The 8,131-nt window shown below is 41.8% G+C and overlaps 5 protein-coding genes across 8 annotated transcripts; 3 read left to right on the forward strand and 2 right to left on the reverse strand.

The window, feature by feature from the left end:
• The first annotated feature begins 103 nt into the window (after positions 1–103).
• Bmcp (bmcp) lies at positions 104–1,679 on the forward strand. The gene is made up of 6 exons (XM_964535.5): positions 104–505; positions 556–703; positions 754–1,030; positions 1,086–1,204; positions 1,256–1,316; positions 1,370–1,679. The coding sequence occupies exons 1-6, from the start codon at positions 421–423 to the stop codon at positions 1,574–1,576; spliced, it is 897 nt and encodes a 298-aa protein (XP_969628.1). The 5' UTR covers positions 104–420; the 3' UTR covers positions 1,577–1,679.
• EMC5 (ER membrane protein complex subunit 5) lies at positions 1,589–2,251 on the reverse strand. The gene is made up of 3 exons (XM_964457.5): positions 2,033–2,251; positions 1,935–1,987; positions 1,589–1,883 (listed from the first exon to the last, which is right to left on the reverse strand). The coding sequence occupies exons 1-3, from the start codon at positions 2,112–2,114 to the stop codon at positions 1,677–1,679; spliced, it is 342 nt and encodes a 113-aa protein (XP_969550.1). The 5' UTR covers positions 2,115–2,251; the 3' UTR covers positions 1,589–1,676.
• Positions 2,252–2,303: 52 nt separating this feature from the next.
• On the forward strand, positions 2,304–4,976 carry Serinc (Serine incorporator). 4 transcript variants are annotated; one of them, XM_008195706.3, is made up of 8 exons: positions 2,304–2,493; positions 2,542–2,894; positions 2,943–3,237; positions 3,287–3,470; positions 3,520–3,720; positions 4,290–4,328; positions 4,470–4,635; positions 4,688–4,976. In XM_008195706.3, the coding sequence occupies exons 1-8, from the start codon at positions 2,458–2,460 to the stop codon at positions 4,818–4,820; spliced, it is 1,407 nt and encodes a 468-aa protein (XP_008193928.1). In that variant the 5' UTR covers positions 2,304–2,457; the 3' UTR covers positions 4,821–4,976. The 4 variants fall into 4 exon arrangements, with proteins under 4 accessions (XP_008193928.1, XP_008193929.1, XP_008193930.1 ...); XM_008195707.3 differs by having other exon boundaries at positions 4,488–4,635; XM_008195708.3 differs by lacking the exon at positions 4,290–4,328.
• Positions 4,977–5,461: 485 nt separating this feature from the next.
• Positions 5,462–7,711, reverse strand: Ptpa (Phosphotyrosyl phosphatase activator). The gene is made up of 5 exons (XM_964312.4): positions 7,013–7,711; positions 6,878–6,966; positions 6,623–6,829; positions 6,231–6,573; positions 5,462–6,108 (listed from the first exon to the last, which is right to left on the reverse strand). Exons 1-5 carry the CDS (start codon positions 7,101–7,103, stop codon positions 5,516–5,518), a joined length of 1,323 nt encoding a protein of 440 aa, XP_969405.2. The 5' UTR covers positions 7,104–7,711; the 3' UTR covers positions 5,462–5,515.
• Positions 7,246–7,671, forward strand: Mpp6 (M-phase phosphoprotein 6). Its single transcript, XM_964241.4, has one exon. The coding sequence runs from the start codon at positions 7,246–7,248 to the stop codon at positions 7,669–7,671; it is 426 nt and encodes a 141-aa protein (XP_969334.1).
• Positions 7,712–8,131: the final 420 nt, after the last annotated feature.

Raw genomic sequence — 8,131 nt, forward strand, 5'->3', positions numbered from 1 at the left:
TAATGCTTTTTATTAATTAAGTTATTTTGTAAGGCAAACAATGGCACCATTATCACGCGCAGTGCAAAACACAAAAATTACAATTCTCATTCCTCCTTATCACAGTAATTCGCGATAAGCAAGTATTTATCCCAGAACGTAACATATTTGTGCACAAATGTAAAAACATCATTAATTGCCATTACCACCAGCAGTGGCAATTTTTTATTTTTATTACACAATAAGGACACCCCGGCGATAAACCCAAACCGCGTCACGTGCTTTTTATCGCACAAAACTCACCGAAATAAATATTCAGACACGCCACTGTCCGGTGCACATCTTCGGCATTCCTGGCCGCGCTGTCACTCAAACCTAACCCAAAAATACGCGGCCTTGTCTCAATTTCGCACTTTTTGCTCGTAAAAAGCCGAAAAATCAATGGTGGGTGGCGGTAGTGGCATCTCCAAGAGAGATTGGCGACCTTTCGTGTACGGCGGCCTCGCATCTTGTGTTGCAGAATTCGGTAAGTCACCCAAACCTAACCTAAAAAATATGACCGATGGGCACCTTCAGGGACGTTCCCTATCGACACCTCCAAGACAAGGCTGCAGATTCAGGGCCAAACGTTGGACAAGAACCATGCCACGCTCAAGTACCGGGGCATGGTGGACTGTCTGCTGAAAATAGGGAAGCACGAGGGCTTCGCGGGGCTGTATTCTGGGTAATTCCCCGAGGTTTAAAAAAAATGAGAGGAAAATTGATGTTTTGTAGTATTTGGCCGGCGGTGCTGCGACAAGCCACTTACGGGACTATTAAGTTCGGTACTTACTACTCTCTTAAGCAGATTATTGTTGAGTATAATGGCAGGGAGAGTGTCACTGTTAATTTGTGCTGTGCTGTGATAGCGGGGGCGGTGTCGAGCGCCATCGCCACCCCTACTGATGTTATCAAAGTTCGGATGCAAGTGCAGGGGATTCAAGCCAATGTGGGCCTGATTGACTGCTTCAAGGACGTTTACACTCACGAAGGAATCTCAGGGTTGTGGAAAGTGAGTTTCCGAAATTTTCTGTTTCTGTACCTTGTATTTTAATAATTTTTTTAAGGGGGTCAGTCCCACCGCTCAAAGAGCTGCAGTGATTGCCGCAGTTGAGTTGCCAGTATACGACTTTTGCAAAAGTCGGCTAATTAACACATTCGGTGATAATATTGCAAATCATTTTGTGTAAGTGGAAATTTTTAGCTTGATTGCAATAATTACAAGAAAATGTTTCAGTTCTAGTCTTTTCGCCAGTTTAGGAAGCGCGATAGCTTCAACTCCTATAGATGTAGTGAGAGTAAGTCTTTGTCACGTTAAATGAGTTTTTGGCTAATTTTTGCCAATTTCCAGACCAGGTTAATGAACCAAAGAAAATTAAAAACAGGTGGTCTCTTACCCGCCCATATTTATACAAGCACTGCTAATTGTTTCTACCAGACATTCAAAAACGAAGGTTTTTGGGCATTTTACAAAGGATTCGTCCCAACGTTGTTTAGGATGGGGCCTTGGAATATAATCTTCTTCATAACTTACGAGCAGTTGAAGAAATTGTATTGAAACAAATCAGCATTTCTTTTAAGTATTAAGACTAAGGGCATTATTTATTTTTAACTGTACAAATGCACGCTACAAAAGTATTTCGAATAAATAATTGCAATCAGTTGTGTTTTTTATTCCCTGTCTGATGCGGAAACGCGAGGAACTTGCCGCGATGACTGAATGTGTAAAACGAAGGAATGTTGCGGAATGTCTCCCAAGACTTGTTTTCCAGCTCGGCTGAGGCTTTTATTTCCTTGAAATCGCCCGCAACGTTCATTACTCCGTACATGATAACAAAAAGGCTAATTAAAGCCTGGATTATAATCTGAAAGTTGCGCAATGTAACAATATTGTCTGAAACACGTTAATTACGTACATCAAGCGGCAAGTGCGTAAAATCCAGCTCATTTAAACGCAAATACGAACGATCTAAAAAACAGTTTGAGGTTACGTCGATTTTGTTAAAATACTCACGTTGGGCTGCCGAATACGCCGAGTGGAACAGTGATAAAAACCCAATACTTAGAACAAAACGGTGCAAAAAGGTCGCTGGCATTTTTAATTATTTAATTTTTATTGAATAAAATGGTCAAGACTTGACTAGGTTTTTTACACCTTGTTACGTTGGCACTGCTATCGTGAATTATTGATAACTTGACGTTATATTTAACATTTGGGCACGAAAAACTATCGTTTTAGTCAAAATTTTCGTATTGTAGTTGATGCATAATTCATAAATTTGATAATCGAGCCGTTTGGCACACTTTACGGCCAAAACTTTAAATTTAGCGCGTGGTCTAATCCCCCAAGTCACTCAAACGTCAAAGTGAAGAAAAACAAAGAACGCACTTAATTTGCCAAAACAGTTAAAGATCGCAGTTTAATTCAGTTGGTGCATCATGGGGGCTGTCTTAGGCCTGTGCTCAGCTGCCCAGGTATGTCTCTGCTGTTTTATGAAGTGCCCCCCTACTGATCGATTGTAGCTGGCCTGCTGCTGCGGGAGCACTGCTTGCTCCCTATGCTGCTCAGCATGTCCCTCTTGTCGCAACTCGACGTCGTCCCGGATCATGTACGCTCTGATGCTGCTCCTGGGGACTATAACCGCCTGCATTATGCTAGCCCCCGGTTTGCAGGACCTCCTGCGAAAAGTGCCGTTTTGTACAAACAGCACGAACAACTATCTCCCGAATTCCGTCTCGATTAATTGCGACCATGCCGTGGGCTATCTTGCAGTTTACCGAATTTGTTTCGTTTTAACTTGTTTCTTTGTCCTAATGGCCGTCATGATGATTCGGGTGAAGTCGTCCCGCGACCCGAGAAGTGGCATCCAGAACGGGTAAGTCCCGGGAGTTGTTTCACGGCCGGTGGTGAATCTTGGTTTTAGTTTTTGGGGGCTGAAGTATTTGCTGGTCATTGGTGGGATAATCGGGGCGTTTTTCATCCCCGAAGGGTCGTTTGGGGAGACTTGGATGTATTTTGGGATGATTGGGGGCTTTCTGTTTATTTTGATTCAGTTGATTTTGATTATTGATTTTGCGCATTCGTGGGCCGAGGCTTGGGTCGGTAATTACGAGGAGACCGAATCCAAGGGGTGGTACTTTGCCCTCCTTGCGATCACGTTCCTTAATTACGCCTTGACCATCACTGGAATCGTTCTCCTGTTTGTGTTTTTCACAAAAGTAAGTATTTCGACCACGCACTGGACACGAGAACTGTTAATTTTTCCAGTCTGATGGTTGTGACCTGAACAAATTCTTTATTTCCTTCAATTTGATTTTGTCGGTTATTGTAAGTGCGATATCGATTTTGCCGGCGGTTCAGGATAAGTTGCCACGGTCAGGTCTTCTCCAGTCGTCAGTTGTCTCGCTTTATGTAACTTATTTGACTTGGTCAGCAGTTGCAAATTCGCCAGGTAATTGAATTGTTTTTTTTATACTTGAAAAATATTTTTTTTGGGTTAGAATCTAGTTGCAATCCTGGTCTTTTGGGTATTGTGGGTGCTGGTAGTACGAAAAAAGACAATGAGATGACTTTTGATGGTGAGGGAATCGTCGGTTTGATCGTTTGGATGTGTTGCGTATTGTATTCCTCTCTACGTTCTGCCAGCCAATCGTCAAAAATTACAATGTCAGAGAATATGCTGGTTAAAGACAACGGAGCCGGTAAGTTAGGAACTAACAAAAAATTTTCTTTTTTTTTTCATAGCATTATGTAGTGCTTTGTTTTTGCTTGTACCACGAAATAAAGTAAGGTAGGGGTGACCACTTGCTCTTGTGGTCATATAATGAATATAAAAAAAAATCTATAATGTTTAAATAGGTCTGACACCTCTTACATGTTTTTATTCTTTCGAAAATATTTACAGCTTTTTTTACATATTTTAGACTACGCGCGTTCGTGTCCCGTCCGTAATCAATTATTTATAACAATTTTGAGAAAGTTTTAATTAATATGATCACCTTAACTATTACTATATTTTTAAGACAAGTCATTTTTAAAATAAAAGTTGATACAATTATGTCCCGTCCGTAATCATAGAATGGCCATAAAATTAAAGGGCACATCAAAAATAAGAATGTCGATAAATCGCTATTAAAACATGTAAACTAGTCTTGACCACACAAAAAAAAATAAAAAATGATTCACCCTGAAGTAAATTTGAATATGTCGCATGCGTAAGTGGGCAACCCTATTTTATTCCTCAACTAATACTTTTCTGATTTTTGTGCAGTTAGGGGCAGCGGCTCGGACAACCTCGTTGAAAACGAAGGTACGACATTTACGTTTGTGGCTAGTTGAGTAAAACAGACACCATAATGCTATGTTTTGTTGCCGGTTTTATGTCTTGCTTTTTTTAACTTGCTTGCTTCTTTTCTTTTTTTATTTAACTGTGGAGGTTTTTGTATTGAAGGCTATATCCCTATCGCAGGTAGAGATGACGGGGACGGGGGTGAAAAGGGCGAGAAGAAGGTGTGGGATAACGAGGAAGAATCGGTTGCTTATTCGTGGAGTTTCTTCCACATTATGTTCGCTTTAGCCACACTGTATGTCATGATGACTCTGACCAACTGGTACAAGTGAGTTTCTTTGCGGTTTCGTGAGTCCGGATTTGGATGAGTCGTGTTTTAGGCCAAACTCCAGCTTGAGTAAAGCCAACTCGGCTTCAATGTGGATCAAGATGATTTCGAGCTGGTTGTGTGTGATCTTATATGGGTGGACTCTGGTCGCTCCCATCGTCTTACGAGACCGCGAATTTAATTAATCCTTGTATTTGATGATTCTTTCTTGTGATATTAAGCGAGTTTGATTTTCTATAATTAATTACACATATTTAGCTAGTGTTGAGATCGTAGAAACTTGTATTTATGAAATATCGTATCTTTGTATAGTCTTTTTTAAATATATGTTTTGTGTTCAACCCATTATTGTACCTCCTAATTATCCCGATATCGCGCTCATTGATGTCATAGCCGAGCAAATAATTTGTAAAAACATGGTGATTCCCCAACGCTCGGTGTAAAAGCCTGCCGGTTACACAATCCGTGTCAGTTGCTTAAAAAATTTCGCCAACGATGGTTGTGTCATTGCCATTGAAATACATCGGGAACAACATGACTCTGACTCTTGCCGGAAGCAAGAGAGAGTTTTTAATTGTTGGAAACAACTGTGATATTAAAATTAAAAACAATTCGAAGGGAATTAAAATCGTTGGGAATAATTCCAAAGTTGAAGTTGCCAGTGGTGGAGGGAGCGTTATTTACGTCGGAAATAAGGGAAGTGTTTCTTTGGACGGGAGCATAGAAGAGGCTGTGGTGACGTATGTGGGGAATAACGGAACTTTATCGTCAAAAAACGGAGTTCGCAGATGTGGAAAGTTGTGATGTGAAGTGCGAACGCTATTTATTTATTTGTAAATGAATAGGTATTTTTTATTCAGACATTAATGTAACAATTAAATTAATTTGCCGCTCCGTTGTCCCCTTGAGACCCACTCCCTTCAGATTTTTCCTCCGCTGAAACCTTCGACATTTCCTCGCTGGGTGCCGACACAACCGAGCTCCGATCAGTCACTTGTGACCCTTTAACTGAACTTTGCACCGACTCCCTTTTACTCGAAACGGTCGAGACGCTCTTTTTCTGCTCAATTGAAGTGCTTTTGACGGACTCATTCGACTCTCGTTCCATGGAACCCAGCGTTGAGGACGACCTAGCAGGGAACGGTACTGGGGGCGGTACCATGCTGGTCTTGGCCGTCATCATCCCAGATGACTGTTCCATGGGTCTGAGCGTAAACAACGACCCAAAAACGATGTGTTGCACAACCGGAAACTTGCTCAAAACTTCCGCTTTGTACATTTTAATTAGGCCCCCGTTGATTTTCGTCCAGGAGGACACTCCGCTTATGCTCCAAAGCTGGTTCGAGTGCTCGGCAAAAGGGCCGCTTTTTACTGAGTTTATGTACTGGATGCAAGTGAGGAACATGAAGTCCTCTCCATACTGGTTTAAAATTTGCGGCACCAAAAAACCCGACGGTTCAATGATCGGATGGGCTAAACAAACATAGTGGAAAAAACTTGGATGGAAATTGCGTTAATCTTAATTTTTTTAACTTAAATTTGGCCCAAATTTTTCCGAAGCGTTTTGTAAACCGAGAGTTTTTTTGTTTACTTACCAAACAGCTGCGAGCTGCCCCAAATAAACGGCACAAACTGGTAGTCGTCCAGACTCCAAACGCCGTGACTTCCGGCGGGCTCCATCCGGTAGGTCTTTTGTAATTTCCGCGCCAAGTCCAAATACCGCGTAAAAATGGCACAGCCAGTGGCTGTCTTATCATGTTGTTTCAAAAACCCGATTTTATACAAACAGCACAGGAACATAATGAATGAAATTTCGTGCCCCGTCCCGTAGTCAATCCGTGTGGAATTCCCGAACGATTCCACCAAATATGAAACGATCTCGGGGACGGCGGCATTTAATTCAGTCGGGAGCACATCCTGGAGCAAGACAAGCGACTCCTGGAAAACGCCCGTCAGAATAGAAACAAACGCGAATTTGTGGACCCACATCTCGCAGTTTCTGGTACCAGGTCCTGAACGCCACGTTTCCGAACCTTTGGGGCTGTTGTACAGCGGGCGTTTCGTCGATTTTCGTGTCAAGCTTGTTCAACAACTCGATCACTTTCTGGACTTCCTCGGAGGCGTTTTCGCTCCCGCGCGAATTGCTTTTGCCTTTAACTGCCTCGTTTATGGCCAGAATGAACCCCAAAAATTCCTATGGAATGAGAGTGTTAGATGAGGTCACGCCTAGAGGGAATTGTACAAAATAGGCCTCGGATTTCTCCCAGATTTTCATATCAGCCGGTGTTTTGATCAGTTTTGTGGGGACTTCGAAGACGTGGTCGGACCCCACTGGAACAAGCCGGTGAAAAAGGGGGAAAGAACGATGGGGAAATACCTGTGGTGGCAACGGAGGCCGCCGAGCGGCCCCGCGGGGCCGCAGGCCCGATACCCACCGCGAAAGACTCGGACATAATTGTTCTATTCATTTTATTTGTTTAATAAACACAAATCATAACCTTTCAATGATAAAAATGGCACGTCAAAGTGACAACTGACAGTTCTTCTAACCTAACAAATTATATTTTTTTGAAAAGTGTTTTATACATTGTTTTTCACTGAGCCAAAAGTATGCAAGGGCCTAAACCAGTTCAATTGTCCAAGTCCATCCTGGACATGAAGTTTATGAAACGTACGAAGGAAAGGGTGCTCAAGGAGCAGGAAGATGCCGAGGGCAAAGCCATGTATTCCAATGAAATCACCGACGAAATGAAGAAAAGCGGGACCATTGTATTCACAGAAACGAGTATCTTTAACTGCCGAAATTTAATCGAAGGGCGCTTATCATTTGGTGGCATGAATCCGGAAATAGAGAAACTGATGTCTAACGATTACACTAGGAAGAAACAAGAGGTGGAAAAACGCAAAGAAACCGACGTTAGTGACGCCCAAATGGCTCAGGAATACTCCACTCTAGTTAACACAATGGCAAATAAATTCAGCGGGAAGAAAAACAGAAATAAGCGGAAGTTTATAAAGCCATCTGAAGACTTCTAGTTAACCTAGTTTCGTATTTTGATTACATTGTATAAACTTTTTTTTGAATAAATTGAAGCCTGATATCTTATTTGTGCCAATTTTGTATTTTTAGCTCGCAAATCACCCTTTTAACGGCTGGTTTTGAGCGTAATTATGCGTAAATTGCGACTCATAACAACGTTATCAGCCGATAATTTTGTGTTTACTTGGTTATCTGTTTCTGATTCATTAAAAAAATGCATAGACAAAGCAAGCACGTGCCAAAATTTGCACAAGCTTTCAAACTTCCCGCTTTAGCGCTTGCGCAGATCTGTCGTCCTTTCTTATCAAATCTGTGCTCGTGTTGAATTGGTGAGTCCAATAATCAATTTTTTCCCCAATAGTAAACAAATTTAAATATAAAGTCCACATTTTCCGAGTTCGCATTTGAGATTTTTATGCCGCGAAATCAGTACATAAACACTGACTGACGTAGTTT

The sequence above is a fragment of the Tribolium castaneum genome, chromosome 5 (genome assembly GCF_031307605.1).
Source record: "Tribolium castaneum strain GA2 chromosome 5, icTriCast1.1, whole genome shotgun sequence".
Classification (NCBI taxonomy): domain Eukaryota; kingdom Metazoa; phylum Arthropoda; class Insecta; order Coleoptera; family Tenebrionidae; genus Tribolium; species Tribolium castaneum.

Excerpts from the sequence above, each read along its gene's own strand:
- Mpp6 (XM_964241.4), top strand. The coding sequence starts at position 7,246 with ATGCAAGGGCCTAAACCAGTTCAATTGTCCAAGTCCATCCTGGACATG.
- Ptpa (XM_964312.4), bottom strand. The coding sequence starts at position 7,103 with ATGAATAGAACAATTATGTCCGAGTCTTTCGCGGTGGGTATCGGGCCT. Across the intron at positions 6,967-7,012 it reads GGCCTCCGTTGCCACCACAG|TGGGGTCCGACCACGTCTTC; the intron begins GTATTTCCCCAT and ends GGCTTGTTCCAG. Across the intron at positions 6,109-6,230 it reads GGGCAGCTCGCAGCTGTTTG|CCCATCCGATCATTGAACCG; the intron begins GTAAGTAAACAA and ends ATGTTTGTTTAG.
- Serinc (XM_008195706.3), top strand. The coding sequence starts at position 2,458 with ATGGGGGCTGTCTTAGGCCTGTGCTCAGCTGCCCAG. Across the intron at positions 2,895-2,942 it reads AGAAGTGGCATCCAGAACGG|TTTTTGGGGGCTGAAGTATT; the intron begins GTAAGTCCCGGG and ends TCTTGGTTTTAG. Across the intron at positions 3,238-3,286 it reads TGTTTGTGTTTTTCACAAAA|TCTGATGGTTGTGACCTGAA; the intron begins GTAAGTATTTCG and ends TAATTTTTCCAG.
- Bmcp (XM_964535.5), top strand. The coding sequence starts at position 421 with ATGGTGGGTGGCGGTAGTGGCATCTCCAAGAGAGATTGGCGACCTTTC. Across the intron at positions 506-555 it reads ATCTTGTGTTGCAGAATTCG|GGACGTTCCCTATCGACACC; the intron begins GTAAGTCACCCA and ends GGGCACCTTCAG. Across the intron at positions 1,205-1,255 it reads AATATTGCAAATCATTTTGT|TTCTAGTCTTTTCGCCAGTT; the intron begins GTAAGTGGAAAT and ends AAAATGTTTCAG.
- EMC5 (XM_964457.5), bottom strand. The coding sequence starts at position 2,114 with ATGCCAGCGACCTTTTTGCACCGTTTTGTTCTAAGTATTGGGTTTTTA. Across the intron at positions 1,988-2,032 it reads GGCGTATTCGGCAGCCCAAC|ATCGTTCGTATTTGCGTTTA; the intron begins GTGAGTATTTTA and ends ACTGTTTTTTAG. Across the intron at positions 1,884-1,934 it reads TTACGCACTTGCCGCTTGAT|ATTATAATCCAGGCTTTAAT; the intron begins GTACGTAATTAA and ends CGCAACTTTCAG.